Source organism: Poromitra crassiceps (genome assembly GCF_964638095.1).
Source record: "Poromitra crassiceps genome assembly, chromosome: 3".
Classification (NCBI taxonomy): domain Eukaryota; kingdom Metazoa; phylum Chordata; class Actinopteri; order Beryciformes; family Melamphaidae; genus Poromitra; species Poromitra crassiceps.
In genome coordinates, this window is record NC_139625.1 from 26,759,931 (window position 1) to 26,782,219 (window position 22,289).

At 42.8% G+C, this 22,289-nt stretch overlaps 1 protein-coding gene across 1 annotated transcript in view; it reads left to right on the forward strand.

Moving 5' to 3' along the window:
• The window catches only part of atg2b (autophagy related 2B), a gene marked incomplete at its 5' end in the record, with an annotated part of 26,804 nt that continues 4,515 nt past the window's right edge, over positions 1-22,289 (forward strand). The window contains 33 exons of the mRNA XM_083633804.1: positions 1-162; positions 275-437; positions 996-1,148; positions 1,257-1,359; positions 2,330-2,492; positions 2,652-2,831; positions 2,976-3,072; positions 3,192-3,356; positions 3,478-3,629; positions 3,885-3,996; positions 4,691-4,934; positions 5,416-5,578; positions 5,705-5,797; positions 5,906-6,094; positions 6,257-6,527; positions 6,619-6,727; positions 6,854-7,055; positions 10,811-10,953; positions 11,133-11,290; positions 11,375-11,550; positions 15,243-15,393; positions 15,527-15,729; positions 17,348-17,428; positions 17,582-17,688; positions 17,782-17,874; positions 17,980-18,050; positions 18,143-18,219; positions 18,330-18,500; positions 18,617-18,749; positions 18,858-19,051; positions 19,153-19,382; positions 19,501-19,618; positions 19,762-19,953. Coding sequence (XP_083489930.1) covers positions 1-162; positions 275-437; positions 996-1,148; positions 1,257-1,359; positions 2,330-2,492; positions 2,652-2,831; positions 2,976-3,072; positions 3,192-3,356; positions 3,478-3,629; positions 3,885-3,996; positions 4,691-4,934; positions 5,416-5,578; positions 5,705-5,797; positions 5,906-6,094; positions 6,257-6,527; positions 6,619-6,727; positions 6,854-7,055; positions 10,811-10,953; positions 11,133-11,290; positions 11,375-11,550; positions 15,243-15,393; positions 15,527-15,729; positions 17,348-17,428; positions 17,582-17,688; positions 17,782-17,874; positions 17,980-18,050; positions 18,143-18,219; positions 18,330-18,500; positions 18,617-18,749; positions 18,858-19,051; positions 19,153-19,382; positions 19,501-19,618; positions 19,762-19,953 — 5,019 coding nt within the window. The remainder of the gene's footprint in view (positions 163-274; positions 438-995; positions 1,149-1,256; positions 1,360-2,329; positions 2,493-2,651; positions 2,832-2,975; positions 3,073-3,191; positions 3,357-3,477; positions 3,630-3,884; positions 3,997-4,690; positions 4,935-5,415; positions 5,579-5,704; positions 5,798-5,905; positions 6,095-6,256; positions 6,528-6,618; positions 6,728-6,853; positions 7,056-10,810; positions 10,954-11,132; positions 11,291-11,374; positions 11,551-15,242; positions 15,394-15,526; positions 15,730-17,347; positions 17,429-17,581; positions 17,689-17,781; positions 17,875-17,979; positions 18,051-18,142; positions 18,220-18,329; positions 18,501-18,616; positions 18,750-18,857; positions 19,052-19,152; positions 19,383-19,500; positions 19,619-19,761; positions 19,954-22,289) is intronic.

Consider the following 22,289-nt stretch of genomic DNA (forward strand, 5'->3'; position numbering starts at 1 on the left):
ATGCCTTGGCCATTCTCTGAGTCCATCAAGAAGCGGGCTTGCCGATACCTCCTGCATCGGTACCTTGGCAACTTTCTACAGGAAAAGCTGAGTTTGGATCAGCTCAGCTTAGACCTCTATCAAGGCACTGGATCACTTGCACAAGTACCACTGGACAAATGGGTATGTGTAGTGTTAACTTTGTGGCATGAAATACAACAGTTTAATTAATTTGACATAAACATAGAATATGTATGAAATGAAAAATCCCTGAGCATTATTTCTTGTTCCTCAGTCACTGAATGATCTCCTAGAGACAGCAGATGCACCTTTTGAGGTAATAGAAGGCTTTATCCAGACAATTACTCTAACTGTGCCATGGGCTGCCCTGCTGCAAGAAAACTGTGCCCTGGAGGTCAAGGGAATGGAGATGGTGTTCAGACCCAGACCAAGAATGGGTAAGGACTGAGATCATACATTCAGGTTGCTTCTATAACATAAATCCTGTGATATGGATACACAGTATCTGTTGTTTTTATTATATACTGTACATCAGACAACAATGTATGAGTTGGCAACAGGTTGGCAACTAATATAGTAAGCATGAAACGTTAACCACTGTGATAAAATTCCTGACGATAACCATACCGTTTCAAATTTTAAATGTTAAAACCGGGTTACAGCGCTTTGAGTAAAAAAGTGTCTATCATCAACCAAATTTACAGTCTCTCAGACGCCTTCATGAAATGATTTCAGTGAGTGTATCAGTAGTTTTTGGGTCTGAGTTTTCAATATAGACTGTTTTCACGGAATTGTCTGTCCTGCTCTGATGTTATGTTTTCAGAGATGTCCTGTAAACATTTTCAGTGCATTTTAACAATACAGTGATAATACTGATAACGTGATAATTTTGATCACTATAATCGTGACATGCAATTTTCTTACCATTTAATCTTTATATTATAGTAATGTATATTTCAGTTGACCAGGTTACCCACTAGATGTTCTTTTCCTAGCATCTGGCATGGAACCCATGTACTGGTCCAGCTTCATGACCAGCAGCATGCAGCTTGCCAAAGAATGTCTGAGCCAGAGACTTACTGATGATATGGGAGAAAGCTTCCAGCCGTTTGAGGGATTGGAGAAGTTTGCAGAAACCATAGAGACAGGTACATTACGTGTATATCATAAGCCAACCCTTATTAAACAGGTGTACCTACCTAGATTAGCTTGTATCAGTCTTCTTCTTCCTTTTTTTACAATGTCTTCTCTTGCAGTTCTTAGAAGAGTCAAAGTGACGTTTTTGGATACGGTTCTCAGAATTGAACACATTCCAGAAAATTCTAAAACTGGCATTGCTCTTGAGATTCGAATCAACAAGTAAGTTTGTTCAATCAGTGGTTTCAGGACAGTGATCTGCATTTACACTGACTGACACTGACATTTACACTGACATTTACACTGACTGACACTAGTTGGGTTTCCATCCACCTGTTTTTATGCAAATTTTCAATTTGCGCATAAAAAACCTAAGTGGAAACGCTGCAAAATGCGAAAAAACCTCAAAAAGTTTTCACTCTTGGGAAAAGTTGGCGTTATCAATAAATGATAATGCGATAAATGCAGTGGAAACAGATTAAGCTAATCTTCCGTCGTCAATCCATTGAAAAACCACACAGTTTCATGTTGACATGTCGGTGCAGCCTACACTAAATAGGACTTGTAAGGTAATGGTAAATAAACAGTAGCCTACAATCTTTAGACCATCGTTGTGTGTTTAAACAGAAGAAGACTTGGATTAATGTTAATGCGACTCACTTCTAGAATTGCTCCATGGATTATAACGTTATGCTTGCTGAGTTGAAGAGTGGCACCTGGTAATCCAGAAAATGCATCTTATGGTCTATGTCTTACCTTTGTAGAACCAGCCGGATGAGGGAAAATGTCCCAGACCCAGAGAGAGCTCTGCAGCATGCAGTAATGTAGTGTATCAGCGTAAGAACTTTCATGGATCTGGCATTGAGACTAGCATAATTAGCAGTAGATGGAAACGTGCCTTATTTAGCATTTTCTTTTGCAGATTTTCTGAAAATTCGGTTCAAATTTGCGAGTCACTTGCATGGAAACCCAACTACTGACTGTGCAAAATATTAGACACACTTTTCACTCTTTCAAGTACAGTGAGAATGAGATGTACATAAAGATAAGTAGATGCAACTGAGATGTGGATTGTGCAGAAAAAAGGGAAAAAATCATCAGGCAGCTGTCCCTAAAGTACATTCAGTATAGATCACTTGTTGCTGTATTAATGTTCACTGTCTTAACTCGTTTTCTTTTTTGTGGTTTTCAGAATTGTTTACTGCGATGAAACGGGTGAGGAGAGTTCCAGTGTGAATGTGCATCAGCCAACTACGTTTGCACATAAAAACTTGCAAATGGAAGGAGTCACCATCTTTTTGGATGAGTTCTCAGAAGCGTCCCGACCTGGTTTCAAATCGTCACCTACTCCAGCGGTTAGTGTAGGAAGTTTCTTTCTTTCTTTCTTTCTTTCTTTCTTTCTTTCTTTCTTTCTTTCTTTCTTTCTTTCTTTCTTTCTTTCTTTCTTTCTTAATCACAAATGAGGTGTACATAATTCTTGCATTTTCTCACCCATTTCTCTGCTTGCTGTGCAGGAGACTGAAGCCAAGCTCTCCCCTAGCTGGAATCCCAAAATAATATGTGAGCCTCATCCCCAGTTCACAGAGCCAGTATCCTCTACTACACCATTTGAACCTATGCAGGTTGGGAGCCTCAGTGGCAAAATTGAGCTGTCCCTCACATTGAAACACAACCTAGCCATGCCTGGAGCAAAGGTAAATTAACAGTGCCTGACTCCAAAGTATTTGTAAAATTGTAAGAAAATGGTACAAAAATGTAATGCCTGATTATTTGTTCAATATGGTGTCTTTGAGACAATTGGTAACAACAGCACTGTTTATTCATACATGGCTTTTCAGCTGGATGTTGACGGACATATCGACACAATAGTTATTCTGCTTGCCCCACGGCAAGTTCATCTTCTTCTGGACATGTTTGGAGCTTTCTCTGGTGGAGGTAAGCTCCCATCAGTTCATGGATGATAGAGACCCTTTCAATCAAACAGTGGTACCACCAACTGAGTTGTTTAGAGGTGGAGTGAGAAAATGCAGTATCTCCTACCTTTTGTTTTTCAGGAGCACGCGAATGGGCTAAGGACAGGAAGAATCGACCCATCCAGCAAGAGGATGAGTATCGCCTCCATATGGAACTGAACCGCTGTCTGAAGAAAGATACCACTATGCCTGGAGCAGACCCTGACCTCTTTGAAAGCCAGACTACCAGAACTGTCTCTAGTCGAGGTTGCGTTGAAACATCCTCTATCCAAATGCTTTCTTACAAATAAGCTGTCATGCTTGCACTTGTCTAATAAGCATTGGCCTTTCTTAATCGTTTATTTTGCCCAACCTGTGTTTGCTGCAGAAGATGTCTTCTTTTCCATGGCTGACATGGACATGTCACACAGCTTGTCATCCCTCCCTCCTCTGGGTGAACCACCCACTGTTGACCTGGACCTGTCACTCAATAGCAACTACTCTGTTTCTCCAGGAGAATCTCCCTCTGGAAATCCAACAGTAAGTGCTCTCCTTTTTGACCATGCTTACAAGTAGACATAAAAATACCATGTGGGTGTAAGGGGCTGTCTGGGTGATGTCCCCACCAAAATGGAAAACAGTCACATATTAACACATTAACATAGGTGGTATACATATTTGATCAAAGGTGTTCTAGCTTGTGTGGTAAAATTATTCCTTCGCCTAATGTGTACCTACCTGGAAGCCATTTTCTCACATAAGCTGGAATCATATCTGTGTGTCTGGTCTTTTTAGACTCTCTGGGATGATTATCTGGATGTACCGCGACAAAGAGAAAAGCAGACTAATGAAACTCCCCCCCAGTCACGGGATTCACAACTCGCTCAAAAGTTACTAAGACAGACTTGTAAGTATCAAAACAAATTAGTATGCCTATTTAACACATATTAAGCCATTTGATACGGACTCCATAGGGATAGGCAGCCATGTGCCGTGGAGTGTATCGTGTAGGCAGGTTTTCATTGCAACCAAAGACTATGCCAGCTTTTTTCACTGATTAATTCCTCCTCTCTGGTTGAAGTTGTGCTTCTATATATAGATATAGATATAGATATACATATATATATATATACATATATATAGATAGATAGATATGTGTATATATGTATGTATGTATGTATGTATGTACGGTATGTATATATATATATATATATATATATATATATATATATGAAATGTCATTATTGTGTTTAAGATGAAATAGATATAGAGCCCACACACCACATGGCTACTTTAGACTTCTTTATTGATGAAAAAGGACAACGTTTGGATCCGAAGTGGATCTTCGTCTAGTCTGGTTTGAGCAGACAAAGATCCACTTTGTCTAGTCTGGTTTGAGCAGACAAAGATCCACTTCGTCTAGTCTGGTTTGAGCAGACAAAGATCCACTTCAGATCAAAAACGTTGTCCTTTTTAATCAATAAAGAAGTCTAAAATAGCCATACGGTGTGCAGGGCTCTATATTTCATCATGTACTGCACCTAGCCCAGCACCCAACGACGATGTGCGTATAGGTATTTTCTACTATTATTGTGTTTCAGCCCATCCATCCAAAACTCACGGTGAAGAGTCGAGGCCAGAGCTGGTCTTCAGACTGACACTGAGCAGCCTGGCTGTGTCAGTCCTCCACATCGACCCCCTGCCACCGCCGGACGCTGCTCCCAGTCCCCTCGCCCCTATGGCCAGAGACTTCTTCAGCATGGTGGGCCCAGGCCAGCTCCCTCCAGCTGCCTTCCTTCAGTCTCGGACAGTGTTTGACCAGGCTTGCCCCCATGACCACCTCAGGTACACTTTTATTGTTTTCCTATTCTGTAAGGTTGTTATGCCTCCGCCGGTGATAGCCGAGCCGGAGGCATTATGGTTTGGGGTTGGCCATATGTATGTACGTCCATCCGTACGTCCGTCCCATGTTCGTTAAAGCAATATCTCAGTAACGCCTTGACAGAATTTCTTCACATTTCGATCATAAAATAGTGAAAAGAGTCCTGCACACTGCCAACTTGCAATAAAGAAGATTTATTTGTGACGTTTCGGTCACCGACCTTTTTCAAACGTCAGTGACCGAAACATCACAAATAAATCATGTTGGCAGTGTGCAGGACTCTTTTCACAATTTTATAGACTTTCCTTGCCCTACGCACCTGTCCCGGAGAAATGTGCAGAGTTTTCCTTCACATTTGGATCAAACATCAAAGTCTGGAGAGACATGGATGTCGACTGCTCACTTGTGAGTAAATGCGTGACTGACCTGGGCCTATATCTGCAGGTTTGTGGGACAGGGTCTGAAGATAAACTATGAGCACTGTCAGGGCTCCAGCCTGCGGACTTTTAGCACTGACTTCTCCCTTGGCCAGATGGAGTTACTGGAGTGTCTATTCCCCTCTGAGGCCCTCATTTGTGGCTCCCAAAGAGGGGTTCATTACACTGAGGTGAGAGGTCCATGTCTGACCAAAGCACATCGGCACTCAGCTTTGATCGGTAACCACTGACTTCAAAAGGTGCACCTGGCTTGACATTTAGCAGTGTATCTCACTCATTTTTTTGTCACACCTTAGCTCCTGACATTTGATACCACATCCAGTGCTGATGTGCCACCTGCCACCTGCCTTCACCTGCTTTATAAACAGGCTGAGCGCAGAGGCCCTCAGGTAAAAAGCCATATTGCACTCAGTGCAATATGAAACGGCAACACTGCAATACACAACACTCCAACACATTCCCACTGTCTAGCTTCCAATCTCCATTTCTCTGCGCAGGGTGGCCAAGTACGTCTCAGCACCATTCCCAGGAAAGCTGAGATCCAGGTGGAGCTGGGCCGAGTCTGCTCTGAGCTGGACATCAGCATCGTCGACCGTCTCAACTCACTGCTACAGCCTCAGAAGCTGGCCACCACAGAGATGATGGCCTCCCACATGTACACGTCCTACAATAAACATGTCAGCTTGGTAAGGACATCCCAGGAACTGTGGCTTGAGGATTGATGATAACTTATTGCCCACTTGATGACCTAAATCACTGCTATTCTAAAAATGGCCAAACATCTGCAGCCAGGTAACGTTTACATTGTATATAATGTAGGACTTTCTCTGTCTAAACTCATGTCACAGCACAAGGCCTTTACAGAGGTCTTCCTTGACGACAGCCGCACCCCAACCAACTGTCATGTATCACTGACTGTCAACGCCCCAATGCTGTGCCTGGCCGTCCGCTTCCCCATTCCTGACCTGCGGTCAGATCAGGAGAGGGGCCCTTGGTTCAAGAAATCCCTGCAGAGGGAAGTTCTCTACCTGGAGCTGAAGGACCTGGAGGTGAAGACAGAGTTCATGGGTGGCAGTTCTGACCAAACCAAGATGGAGCTCACTTTCAGGGAGCTTGTTGGTATGTGGCCCCAGAAACAATGATTGCAAAGTGCTGTCTGAAGGAGCCTTTAAACTGAGGAAGTCATCTGTATTTTTCCTCTTTTCCACAGGGAGATTCCAGGAGGAGCCGGATCAACCAGCTGCCCAGTTCCTCCGGGTGTCCCACGCTATGGACGGAGACATGACGACATCTGAAAGTGTGAAATTTGACTGGCCCAGGTAAGTCTAGCTGACCACCCTCAAACAGATCAAGGTACAGTAAGTCTAGCTGACCACCCTCACACAGATCTGTCCATTCAGGAGCACATCTCACTGCTGTTTAATTTGTCCCTCACTGTTGGACAGAGTTGTGCTGAAGATGAACCCCACTGCAGTTCACTCAATCCTTGAGCGTGTGACGGCTGAGGATGACGAGGGGGCTGAGGACCATTCCCCTGAGGAGGAAGAGGAGGAAGGCACTGCCCACTCACTGAAGGATGTCTGTGACTTTGGCAAACCTGAACCATCGCCTTTTTCTTCACGGAGGGTTATGTATGAGAATGAAGAGGTAGGTAGCAGGATCCGTCGAAAAATGTTCAAATACAACATTGATTGTACAATATTGTACTTGTATTGTTACAGCTCTTAAAATAATTTTTGCCATTACATGAAAAGACTTTCGAGTAAAACCCTCAACTATTTCCTTTTCTCATAATTCAACTGTTAAATGGGTTCGCTTACAGACGGTTTTCACCTGTGTGTTGCGCAATAGCTACAACCCCACAGCACTTTCGTTTTCTCAGCTTCTTCTTCTTCTTCTGTGTTTTATGGCAGTTGGCATCCTTGCCGGCCTTTAAATGTTGTATTACCGCCACCTACGAATTGTATCATCTTCACAGTGCTAACTATTTACAGTGTCCACCACTTTCTCAGCTGTTCAAGGGGAAACATTTATTAAATTTATTTTTCTATGTAAACGTTAAGTAAGGGTTAATGCACGAGGAGGTGTCCATTACACGGGCAACCGACTAATACCTGGCACAATCATTACCATCCCGTCAGCATCTCATGCAATGGAAACGTTGTTCACTCCCTGCTCCAGTAAATAGGACGAACCTTAGCAACGGGACGCAATATCCGCAGCCAGAAAACTATGCTAGCAACTTTCAAAGTCAATAACATTGCGTACGGCTGACACAGAGTACATATAATTTACAGTATATGTTTAACAACAAGACAGGGTAGCTATCCAGCCATGGCATTGTCCCCTAATCAATAAAAAACAATCACAAACGTTAATAGGCTCTGTTGGCTGCAGCCAAGGAGGACAGCCTACAGCATGGCATTGACCAGGCAAACATGTCCGCCAAACTAAGTGCCTTGGAAAAACCGTGAATTTGAACAAACTTCTTTATTTAGTGTGTTTTTACTAGTCTTCATTACCGAGAGCGGGTGTTTTAGAGAATTAGTCTAATTCTCTCCTAATTCAATTAGGAGACCTCATACTATAATTTGGCTCCCAGTAAAAAAAAAAACTTGTCAATGATCAACACTAACATAATCATAACCTACAACAAACACACCACCTTACCTCAAAACAGGCTGAGCGAACAGTGTGCACAAGCACCATTGGGGAAACAGATTTTTAATTACAAGGCATTAGATTTAATCTGCGATAACATTTATCTTCCAAAACGAAATAAATCATAATCGAAATGCCACGGAGGCATTAGCTACACGAATCAGTTAATTTGCTCGTTTTCTCCCCAATATGACAATGTTATGTTCACCCGGCCGTGCTGCTCAGAGCCTGGCTTCTGTCAGCTGAGGTTACTGACTCGTACTGGTTCTTCAGATCTCCGAAAACAAAAACCATATTTCTAAATAGCCGTTATTTTGATAAACTGATCACACAAGGGTAATCTAAATGTTTACTTTGACCGTCTAATTTTTTTTATAAACTTATAAAAGTGACATATTAAGCCTTAACGGCTGTAGAGCAGAACGGCTCTGCTGTAAAACCCTCATTTTTCACAGAATGTTCACTCCTCCATCTTATGTATTTTTTCTTCTTCTGTAAAACACTGCAACAGGAAGTGAGCTGGGGTTCAATTTAGAAGAATGTTTTTGTTGTCAAGTTAAAACCGTCTATAAGGGCCCTTTCACACCTAAAAGTCTGGACCAAGGTTCGAACCAAACTCATGTTGTTGTTTCATTGTATACATTTGGTCCAGTAAGGTTCGCTTTCACACTGCAATGATCCCAGCGGACCAGCGCACTTTAACATGACAGACCTACGTCCTGTCGTCATCACCTGCGTGGGCTGCGTCTCCACTGATTGGCTTGTGGATGAGCGTGCGTCTGCAGCATCCCGGAACTGCTCCAAGGAATTTGCTCCTTACACACCACAATGAATGAACAGATCCACTCGGTTGTCATTATAATAGCATTATTATGGCATTGCTACCAGCAACACCAACTTCACTCGCAATACTCGAGATTAGTTCGTGTAGATGATTTGATAATCGCATGTCACGATGTTTGTCTACTGTGAGCCACCGTAGTGTTTACAAGCTAAGCCTATCAGCGTGCCTCTAGCCCTAGCTGGTGTCCGAGTACCGGTAGCGTATAGCCAGTTCATGATTACATGCCAATGTATCTGGTCCGCAACTCACGTTATTAAAACTAGCAATCTGTTCACAAGTGTGTGATCCTTGACTCACACACCACACGTGAAAGTAGATTTTACAGTTTGAATTTGCCAAATTAACACCCTTGTGCGCAAATTGTACCAACGCAGACAAGGCAAGGATACGAAGATTGCAAGCCATCCTGCAAGCCTTTCTGGCAACATGACGAGTGACGAGTCAGCTGTATCTTCCTGTAATTGGTCCGATAGTGCGAACCTTCCAATAAAATGCTTTCACACTGCAAAGGAAGCGAACCTTGGTCCGGACCGAGACCACCTCTTTTGGTCGGATCAAAGACTCGGTCTTTGGTCCACACCATGGTCCGTGGGAGGTTTCACACCTGTCATTTTGGTTCGGATCAAACTGGAAAGTCAGAAAGTCCGGACCAAACGAGGTTGGTGTGAAAGTGCCCTTAGAGATGTTGCAGCACACATATTCAGTTTTATATTAAAAATTCTAATTAATTGGCCCTTTAAAATTTTCCACATTCAAGCATTGGCATTAAACTTTTGTTGGTGGCATTGGTAGAAAAGTGTGTGGAATTTAGCTGCTATTTAGAGGGATTTGATGTATTTTTGTAGGCTTGACCAGAAATCGATGCCATGGGGGGAAAGGCTATGGGATTTTAGAATGGGGATTTCGATTAAATGCATGAAAAAGAAAAAGAAAAACAAAAGTTTATGGGAATGGTAATTTGAGTTCAGCAGGATAATCTTCACAAATGAGAACCACTTGTATGACTTTTTAAACGTTTTCTGAAAATCACGTTTAATAAAAACGCATTTACACTTCAAAAGTCCTAAAAGTGGTCCATGTTTGTGAAGATTATCCTGCTGAACACAAATTACCACTCCCATAAAGTTTTTTTTAACTACCGTAAATTCCGGACTATAAGCCGCACCTTTTTTCCCGTTTTTTGGGCTTTTTTGGCCCCTGCGGCTTATATAACGGTGCGGCTTATCTATGGATTAAAAAAAAAAAAAAAAAAAAATCTCTCTTTTTTAGCACTCTTTCTAACTATAAATCCACTTCTGTTTTAATTTCCTCTCTTGCCCTCTTTTCACCACACTGTATGACACTGTGTGCACTGTAAATAACAACACAGGTGGTGTTGTGTTATGTTGTTTTGTTGAAATGTTAATAAATGGGAGCTTCCTCAAACAGCCATCTCTTTCCCGACAATCCCCTCTGTGCATGAACCCTTACATATGGTAATTAAACATAAAAAAAAAAAAAAAAAAAACATTAAAACACCCGCGGCTTATAGTCCAGTGCGGCTTATATAAGAAAAAAATAGTCAACTTTGCAGGTGCGGCTTATACACCGGTGCGGCTTATAGTCCGGAATTTACGGTACATACCTTATTTTATGCATTTAACCGAAATCCCCATACTAAAAGCCCATTCACTTTTCCCCTTATGAACCGAAGTGCTACTTCCGGACTCATTCCTGCTGTACTCTATTTGTATGGAAATAGGTTTGCATGCAGGGGCTATCCTGTATTTGATGTATTGAGCCCTGTGACAGGTGATCATTATGAAAATATCCGGATAAACACTGATTTGCATACCTAACCTGTTTACATAGTAGTGGTGATGACACTGCATTTAGAAAATCTTGTTTTGTTTTACAGATGGTTATTCCTGGTGATGTTGCTGAGATGACAGAGTTCCAGGAGAAAACCATGAACAATTCTCGGTTCATCCTTGAGCTATGTTTCCCCAACGTGCAGTTGGCACTTCCCAGCAGGGCATTCTACGAAAAACTACACAACAGGTACTGAGTTCATTATTATGATATGAATCAGCCGGCAGTATGGAATAGAGCAGAGTTTTTTTTCAATCATGTGACATTGATGCCCAAAAGTATGCAGGTTTTCATTCCAACTAATCCGTGCAGCAGCTGATTTCACTGGTTGAAGGTGTGCTTATAATATATTACTCTCCTTGCTACAGAATAAACAATGACCTGCTACTGTGGGAGCCCACTGCTCCATCACCAGTGGAGACAGTGGAGAATATGCCATATGGAGTTGGACTCTCTGTCGCCAGTCATCTGATCAACACCTACTCCAAGGACAGCTTCAGCCAATTCCGCCCTACCGGCCCTGAGGGTGAGAGAGGAGAAAGTACTGTTAATGTCTTGAGTGGAAATGTGTGATGTGAAGTCTTTATTATCGCCTGCTCTGTGCTTGTAGAGGAGACGAGTGGCTCAGAGGAGGAGACCATGCAGTACTACTCTGCTGCTTCTGACCTGGGCCGCCGGTCCCGCAAGAGGAAAAAGCCCAAGACCCAGAGCAAAACGTCCCAGAGCCTGTTCTCTGTCATCCTCAGTGTCAACCATGGCCTAGTGGCTCTGCATACTAATGCTAAGGTAAACCTTTAAGACTTTTTATGCCTCCGCCGACGATAGCCAGGCCGGAGGCATTATGATTTTGGGTTGTCCGTGCGTCCGATGTTCATTAATGCAATATCTGAGGAACGCCTTGACGGAATTTCATCAAATTTGTCTCAAACGTCATCTTGGACTAAAGGATGAACTAATTAGAGTTTGGTGGTCAAAGTTCAAGGTCACTGTGACCTCACGAACGACATTTCCAAGCTTGTTAACACGATATCTCAGGAACGCCTTGACGGTATTTATTTGAATTTGCCCCAAACGTCGAGTTGGACTCAAGGATGCACTGATTAGATTTTAGTGGTCAAAGGTCAAGGTCACTGTGACCTCACGAGCGCTCCTTTCGAACACCTCATCAAATTTTGAGAGGTTTTGAGAGTGGTTTTGGGGCTAGAAACCATCAGTTGTATTTGGCAACACACTGTACTTCTGTTAGCAGTTCCTCAGCAGCCGCTCCGTCAAAGCGGGGGTTACCGTTTAACTGTATACTGTTAAAGTGATAATACGGAAGATTTAAGTTTTCTTGTCTCTGACAACACCTATGGCCATGAGCAGTAATTGCAAATGAGATCCACACGGTGGCGCATATGTGACGTGAAGGTTTTTTTTTTATTCTTCTTCTTAATACATTCAAGTTGGCCAGTGGGGGCAGTAATGCAACGCTTGGACGCCAACCGCGCACACATCTCAAAAGAAGAAGCAGTTGGTGAGCGGTGCTCATGGATCCCACTGGAGATCGCTATGATACGTGGGCGGCTGGGCGGTGTGTGTGTGTGTGTGTGTGTGTGTGTGTGTGTGGGAGATTTGAGCTGTCAAAAAGGAACAAAAGGCTCAAGGTTGGCCAATCCTGGCACTTGACTGCTGCGTAGGCGGGCGCAGGGTGTATTCTGCCCAAATCTCCAGTGCAGGGGTGCCCAAATTCGTTCCCATGAAGGGCCAAAACTCAATCTGGGTGGAGGGCCGAGGGCCAAAAATAAACGTTGTGGAATTACATTAAAATGTATTGTGTTTTATAGAAAATTAACATTCTAAATCTAAAATAACATTTCAATATAATAATATCTTTTTATCAGTTTGGTAGTTGTAATAATCTGCAATTGGTTATATATATTTAAAAAAAACATCTGCATTTGTGGGAAGCTTAAACATTTAATCAGTAAACACCCAGTTAAAAACAGTTGTATTTTCCACCTTTGTAATCAAGAGAGAAATTTGACTTAATTCACAACTTTAAAAATCCTCAAGGTACTTTGAAAATCAGCTTTATTGTCCATCTTTTGTAAACAATTTGCCATGACAATTTGCAGGGATACAATCTCAGGAGTGAACACAGTATCCGCAGCCACATTCAGGCACTGTTTCACAAAGTCACCACATGAAAAAGCTCGTCCACCCTTTGCAATCAGTGCAGATATCTGATAACTTGCCCGAGTTGCATTCTGGATAAAAAATCGGGGGGGGGGGACTTTTCCCCCCCCCAAATCCGTGGCGGGCCAAAACAAACAGAGCGCGGGCCAAATTTGGCACGCGGGTCAGCACTGTTCCAGTGGGATCATAATAACGCGGAAACAACAGCAACTCAACCAATGACACAAGAACCATCTGGAAAAAACTTCAGGACATCACCAATTCTAAAAAGAAACCTACCCCCATACCTGACAGTGACAATCAGCTCCCAGACAAACTCAACACCTATACAAGATTTGAACAGTCACCACCCCCACCCCCCTCCCCCCGTCCCCTCCTCCACCCCCTCCTTTTCACATCCAGGAGGAAGAGGTGAGGACCACCTTCCAAAGGCTCAAGAAAAACAAAGCAGCAGGCCCAGATAACATCAGTCCATCTGTACTACACCACTGTGCTGCAGAACTGGCCCCCGTCTTCACCAGCATTTTTAACTCCTCCCTCCATAAATGTTCAGTCCCCCAGTGTTTCAAACAGTCCACCATTATCCCCGTACCGAAATCCAACAACATATCATGCCTCAACGACTACAGACCAATTGCCCTCACATCCGTAGCCATGAAATCATTTGAACGCATCATTCTCACCCACCTCAAAACCAGCACCACCCTCCTCATGGATCCACATCAATTTGCATACAGAACTAACAGATCAGTAGAAGACACAGTCAACACAGCCACCCATCACCTCCTGCAACACCTGGATACCCCCAACACCTACGCCCGCATTCTCTTCATGGACTTCAGCTCTGCTTTTAACACAATCAACCCGGCCAAACTCATCAATAAGCTACTGGATATGAACACTGACCCCTGCATCTGCCACTGGATCCACAGCTTCCTCTCCAACAGACCACAGAGGGTAAAAATCAACAACATCACATCTCACCCTCTGTACCTCAGCACAGGAGCCCCCCAAGGCTGCGTCCTTTCATCCTGGCTATTCTCTCTATACACCAACCTGCTCATATCCCACTACAACTCCGTCAACATCTACAAATACGCAGACGATACAACCATCATAGGCCTCATCACAGACAATAATGAAACAGAATACCGTGCACAGATCAACCAAACAGTTACCTGGTGCACAGACAATAACCTCCTACTCAACTCATCCAAAACCCAAGAACTCATCATCGACTTCAGACGCCAGCCATACTGCAAAACCCCCATACTCATCTCCGACAAACCAATAAGCACCACGGACTCATTCAAATTTCTTGGCACTCACATAAGCAATAACCTCAAATGGAAAACCAACACAGATCACATCTACAAAAAAGCCAATCAGAGACTCTTCTTCCTCCGTCAGCTCAAAAAATTCAGAATAAGAAAACATCTCCTGCTCCGGTTCTACCTGTCCATCATACAAAGCATCCTCACCTTCTCCATAACAGTTTGGTACAGCAGTCTGGACACTCACTCCAAAAACAAACTACAGCGAATCATCAATAAATCCTCCAAAATAATCCACACCCCCCTTCCATCACTTGAATCACTCCACCGCCAAAGGACAATAAATAGAGCTAAAAAAATAATTTCTGACCCCACTCACCCAGCATACCACATCTTCCAGCTGTTGCCCTCCGGGAGGCGCTACAGGTCTCTGCCCACCAAGACAACCCGTTTTAAAAACAGTTTCTTCCCCACTGCTATAAGGACACTGAACTCTCTGTAACAACCCCCATATCACTGCTGCTATGACTGTATTGTGTACTGTTATTGTGTTTTATGTATGTATTATGATGTTTAATGTTGGACCATTGCTTACATATGAACTGTACTGAAAACAAATTCCACCAGCCTGGCTGTGTGGTCATTAAAGAATCTAATCTAATCTAATCTAAACTTGGTTCGACTCCGCCTACCCTCGCTGGCGGGTGCTGGGTGATGCGAAAACCCGTCAAGAACTGTGCGCCGCTTGTGATATCTTTCTGTTTTTTTTGTTTGGGGACGGGGAAAGTGTTGCCACAGACACAAGTTCAGAAATGTTGCAATACAGAGAGATGCAAGGGCTTTCATCAATGGGCGATGGGCTCAATCACCATTGTGTTAACTCACTTGAGGATTCCCTATTATCACTTTAACTTCAACTGTATATATTAACAGTATTGATCGGACAAGATGATTCATGTCGGTTAATGGTTAAACTGTTAACTGTTGACATCCCTAAAGGCTAATGAACAGGGTTTTTTTTTCCAGAAGGAGGATAAGACCATATTGAAAAACAAACATGGCGAGTTCTGGCTGGAGGTGAAGAATGCAGTGCAATTCAGTGTGATGCAGTACGAAGGCTACAAAGACCAACACTACATCTGTTTCCACACCAGTAACATTTGCATGTATCACCAAGGTAAACCAGGGGAAATAGGATAGATTTTCAGTCTGTGTATTGGAGCATTATTATTCTATCGTATGTCTGAGGAAAGCCTCGTGTACTTACTCCGGCTCTACTGACCTATCTCCTACTCTATCAATGTGCTTAGGACTTGTGGATGGAGACTCATCTGCCTCAGACATCAAGTTGCCATGCAGAACACATCCGCATTGGCTGGAGCCAAGCATCTATCAATCAGAGACCTCTCCTGACAGATCCTCCACTCCTTCAGAGGGCATTGGCCTGGAGGCCCATAGCATGCTGTCTGTCGCTGTCAAAATCTCATCTCAGAACACAGATCGCAATGTCAAGGTATAGCCCATAATCAACTTACAGCAGCTAACCAACCATCAAAACGAAGGAAAGACCAACAAAGTGTCTGAATAGGGAATGGTTTACTTTACTCTTATACTCATCAAACCATTCAGTGACCAGTTGTGTCCTGTAGATGGGGGTATTGTCATCCTGGCTGATTCCACTCATCTGAATAGAAATACTTGATCGCAGGATGAACATGATCCCTCAGAATGGCTATTGATTGGTATTTACCTAACCATGTAAGAGGTTCAGTGGAACTAAACTATGGCAGCAGGATGTACCCAACACCACAACAGAACCACCAGGGTTCTACACCATGGAAAACAAGCAGTCAGGTTGAATAGACTTCTTTTGACATGTGCCACACATTTGCTCATTCACTTGTTGAGAACAGGGTGGAAGGTATTTATTTATTTATTTATTTATTTATTTATTTATTTATGTATTTCATGGACAGTGTACATTAATCAACATCACTGTAAATGTGCCAGTGTTAACCAAATGGCTAATTTTAATGAGGTGACTCATCTGACCATATGACGTTTTCCACGGCTCAGTAGACCACTGCCTGTTCCTTCCACTATGTCGCTCGCAAAAGTGCAATTTTAGATGCAGGAACAGATTTACTGCATCCTGACCACAGTATTTCCTTTTATGAAGTCCTTCACTGACTATTTGGATGAAAATTCCCTCTCATGCCTGAAATTGTCATTTGCAGTGCACTTATTCAGAGTTGACCGTCTGTTTTTCCTTGCATTTTAAACCAGTCACAGACATCACAGTCTGTGTGCCTCCTTCCAGTTTCCCCAAGGATATGATGTCTTTTCCTCCAATTTCCATGCCAAAATCATCATAGGCATTTTCCTTCTGAAACATTAACATGTTGACCAGTCCGTTGCTGAGGCTCAAGCGCACCCCAACAATCAGCCCTCTCTCAAAGTCACTGATTTAAACCATGGTAGCCAAAATAAAGATCACCTGCGTCTACCCAGCACTTACATACATAACCCTAACGGCCAAAACACACAGGACGCATAAGCGCAGCGCCTTGGTGCGCAGACAGTTTTCATTCGGCACCCATGTTAACTGATCTGACCGCAGGGTTCTGCCAAAGTGCTTGAAGTGCTTGGATTTTGAGAAAAAAAATTCAAGTCCTGGAATACCTTGAAAATAGCCCCTTTTTTCAACAAGGTGCTTAAAAGTCCTTTCACATGAACCACATAACGCTGTCTGTCAGTGACTTGTCACGTCTTATATTTTGACCAAAGCTGGTATTAAAAAGACCTACCTACACAACAACGTTGTTAACAAACACTCTTCCTACTGTGGTCAGTCATTCAATGTTTACCCCACCTGCTCGTGAGGAAAATGTGCTTCGCTTCTGTGCTTCCGCCCACTGTGTGTCCACAGCGTAAGCATGATGGGATGTTCATTGTTGAATCATCTCAGAGACCACACCTGTGCACAAGCACCTGCTTTCAACATACAGTTTGTCCTCCAATTACCCCCCCCCCCCAATTCCTGTTGTTATTATATTTCAGTCAGTTTGCTTGTGCTTAATTTGGTCAGTTAATTCGGTCACTCACTATGGTGCTGTGTGCTTTTTATGAAGGAATTTCTGGTTGCTGTTGGAGTGAGAGGTGCCACACTACAGCACAGAGTGGCCCCTCCCAGCCTGGGCTGGTATGACCAGGTAGGACGAGACGGAGCTAGCACCCACCTCACCCTTCTATACCTATTTGATTATTTTAGCTTCATAAGCCTCAGCAAGTTTTCAAAGGAACTATAATGCAATAAGATCAGACCTGTTGAATTTAATTGCCATTCCTTTTTGTATGTGCAACAGATTGTCGACTTTCTGAATGTTTCTGATGAGCCTGTGTTGGGTTACACCCCTCCTACCTCTGTCACCACCCTACATCTACACCTGTGGAGCTGCTCTCTGGACTACAGGTACTGGAGAACCTTCAACTCATTCATGCATGTGTTACTGTATGTGTTACCAGTGTGCGTATTCTAACGTGACATTTGTTTTTCTCTCTGCAGACCCCTTTACCTGCCACTCAGATCACTGTTGGTTGTGGAGACGTTCAGTGTCTCCAGCAGTGTCTCTCGAGACCATTCTTCCTCCTCACTCAGGTACGTAAGCTCCACTGGTCCCATGGCTGCTATAGAATGAAAGGTTACATTGCAGTTGAGACATTGAGGAATTTGTCATTGCTAAGCATGATGTATTGTTTACAGGATCATTTTGGACGAAGCTGCTCTGTTCCTCTCAGACAGGAGTAATGCCGTCTCTGTCAATCTAATGCGTGGTGGGTTGACTTTCAATAAGGTTTTTGATGAGAGTTTGCTTGTTAAAAATGGCCGAGCTTTGATTGATGCTTGTCTTTGCTTTCTGTCATAGACTATGTGCAAGTGGTGGACATGGGAACATTGGAGCTGCGGATCACCGCTGTCAAACCTGGAGCGGATGGACAGTTGGTAAGAGTTTGCAGTCTGTGAATGAGTTCAATGTTTTTTAACCTGTGAGCCCTCAAAATTAAGATCACGCATTTCTTTATACTTTTCTGTCGTGTTGTGTGGTCGGATAGTCAGAGCCCAGATTTGAGCTGCGCTGCTCCAGTGACGTCATTCACATCAGAACGTGTTCAGACTCCTGTGCTGCCCTTATGAACCTGATCCAGTATGTGGCTAGCTATGGAGACTTGCTGCCCCCAACAGAACTGGAGACCAAGAAGAGCAGCACCACACAGAGAGCCAAGGTCAGCACTCAGCACTGACACCATTCTCGACTCAACATTACAATGTAATTACATACCTCAAGCTTCAGAGATTAATTTTGGTCATAAATACTTAGTTTGTGTGTATTTTTGACCAGGCGGAGTTTTCAAGCCGGCCCACATCTCAGACTCCTCTGCTGCCAGAGACTGAGCAGCAGATGTTGCAGGACTTGATGAGCGAGGCTATGGAGGAGACTGATGGGCAGCATGCAGTGGGACAGCAGCAGAATGGTGAGAACTTGAATGCTAAGCTGCAGAGTAAACCTTTAATTTTATAATAACTCCATAAATGGTGTAAATATTTGTACTTAATGAGATTTTATACCATTTCTCATATAGGCATACACGAGGAGCGGAATCATGACCATGACCCTCCTCGCTCAGACCTGTTCCTGTTCCCAGATGAGAATTTGACCCAAGAGTCAAGCCCCACCTACCCTGTGCTTCACTCTCCCCTCATCACCCCTGTCCCCAACCCGGCCCAGGAGACGGACGACTTCTGTATCCTGGAGACGCCAGGCTCCAGAGGAGAGGTTGGGATTTATGCACTCACACAGTTGCAGCCACCACAACTCAGTGATTGACTGGTGTTGCAAAATTTGTGTTGATTCAATGTAAGTACATTGTGTTTCAGGATCGTGATCATGAGCCAGTAGTGAAGCTACTCACTTTAGACCCTGTAGAAGTCAAAGACAATCACTTCAGTCAGCCTCTGGACGGGAGTGATTCCAACCGTGGAACCATGAACTTCCCCGTCCCCGAAGTGCGCTACCTCATTAGGGAGATCTCTGTCGTGTGGCACCTCTATGGCGGGAAAGACTTTGGGAATGCTACGTTCACGGCATCTCCTGCTAGAAGCCGGGGGTGAGACATGAACTGTTTAATTGTTGGGCACGCAGAAGTGTTTTAAAATGTTTGTCAAATGTATTCAAATGGAAACATGACTTGTTTGATTTTTGTCTTGTTATGTGCGTTCTTGCAGGTCTACCCCTCATAGCTCCCCCTGTCAGACCCCGGTCAGGCAGGGGAGGACTTTAGGACGGGCAGGAGGTGGGAGGGGAAGGAACCCTGATGTCCTGATGGAGATCCAGCTCAGCAAGGTAAAGCTCTTCCTCTTCTATATTACATGGCTGTGATGATATAATGACATGGGGCACTTAATCACCCAGAGTTTAAATTGTCCTTTACTCAATCCATTCATGATCTTACCATTCACTAGCTCATCTTCTAACATTTTCCTCAGGTGAGGTTTCAGCACGAGGTGTACCCACAGGCCCAGGTGGCTTCTGGGTCGGCAGTGGACCAGCCAGTGTCCCGGCAGGTGTTCATGGTGCAGGACTTGGAGATTCGAGACAGGCTGGCCACCTCACAGATGAACAAGTTTCTCTACTTGTACTCCAGCAAGGAAATGCCCCGCAAAGCCCACTCTAACATGGTGAGGAAGGCAGCAACACAGTTGCATTAATCTGGGGAAGTTAAGGCCTGGTGTAAAGTTAAGGCCCAGTGTAACCCCTTAGCCCTGTTTGAAACCGTTCCGTATTACAGAAATAGAGCTGAACATGTGACATCTCTTGTCCCATTCATTTTCTCCATAGACATTTCGAAAAATCCATATGTAGCGAGTTTTAAGGCTGGAACCCAGCCAACCTGTGACCTACTGAATCATGAGTGACCATAAAACATTTCAGTTGAAGCAAAAACAAAAAATAACATATACTGTATATTTTTTGTTCTTGCTCCAAGAGATGTCACGTGACTATTCAGCTCTATAGTGGACTATATAGTGTGTTCACCATTTTTTACTAGTGTCCGAATTCTCAACTGTTAATTTGATTGACTATATAGTCCACTATAAAATAGCCACAATTAGAGCTGCCACGATTAATTGATTAGTCGATCTACAGAAAAAAATTAATCGACAACTATTTTGATAATCGATTAATCGTTTTGAGTAATTTTAAAAGAAAAGGTCTAAACTCTCTGATTCCAGCTTCTTAAATGTGAATATTTTCTGGTTTCTTTACTTCTGTATGACAGTAAACTGATATTATCTTTGAGTTGTGGACAAAACAAGACATTTGAGGGCGTCATCTTGGACTTTGGGAAACACTGATCGTCATTTGCTACCATTTTCTGACATTTTATAGACCAAACAACTAATCGATTAATCGAGAAAATAATCAACAGGTTAATCGATTATGAAAATAATCGTTAGTGGCAGCCCTAGCCACAATGCACTGCAATTTCTAGTGAACACCAGATGTACCCTACATTTTCTCCCATAATGCAAAGCAGGTGTGTTTACTAAAGGAAAAGAAGAGTGAGGTTGTGTCCAAAACTCGTTTGATCGTTCCCCATATAGTTCACTATATGATAAACACACTCTTGTGTTCCCCATATACTTCACTATATGATAAACACACTCATGTGTTCTCCATATAGTTCACTATATGGAGAACACACTCATGTGTTCCCCATATAGTTGACTATATGATAAACACACTCATGTGTTCCCCATATAGTTCACTATATGATAAACACACTCATGTGTTCCCCATAGTTGACTATATGATAAACACACTCATGTGTTCCCCATATAGTTCACTATATGATAAACACACTCATGTGTTCTCCATATAGTTGACTATATGATAAACACACTCATGTGTTCCCCATATAGTTGACTATATGATAAACACACTCATGTGTTCCCCATATAGTTCACTATATGATAAACACACTCATGTGTTCCCCATATAGTTGACTATATGATAAACACACTCATGTGTTCCCCATATAGTTGACTATATGATAAACACACTCATGTGTTCCCCATATAGTTGACTATATGATAAACACACTCATGTGTTCCCCATATAGTTCACTATATGATAAACACACTCATGTGTTCCCCATATAGTTGACTATATGATAAACACACTCATGTGTTCCCCATATAGTTCACTATATGATAAACACACTCATGTGTTCCCCATATAGTTCACTATATGATAAACACACTCATGTGTTCCCCATATAGTTCACTATATGATAAACACACTCATGTGTTCCCCATATAGTTCACTATATGATAAACACACTCATGTGTTCCCCATATAGTTCACTATATGATAAACACACTCATGTGTTCCCCATATAGTTCACTATATGATAAACACACTCATGTGTTCCCCATATAGTTCACTATATGATAAACACACTCATGTGTTCCCCATATAGTTCACTATATGATAAACACACTCATGTGTTCTCCATAGTTGACTATATGATAAACACACTAATGTGTTCCCCATATAGTTCACTATATGATAAACACACTCATGTGTTCTCCATAGTTGACTATATGATAAACACACTCATGTGTTCCCCATATAGTCCACTATATGATAAACACACTCATGTGTTCTCCATATAGTTGACTATATGATAAACACACTCATGTGTTCTCCATATAGTTGACTATATGATAAACACACTCATGTGTTCCCCATATAGTTCACTATATGATAAACACACTCATGTGTTCTCCATAGTTGACTATATGATAAACACACTCATGTGTTCCCCATATAGTGAACTATATGATAAACACACTCATGTGTTCCCCATATAGTTCACTATATGATAAACACACTCATGTGTTCCCCATATAGTTCACTATATGATAAACACACTCATGTGTTCCCCATATAGTTGACTATATGATAAACACACTCATGTGTTCCCCATATAGTTCACTATATGATAAAC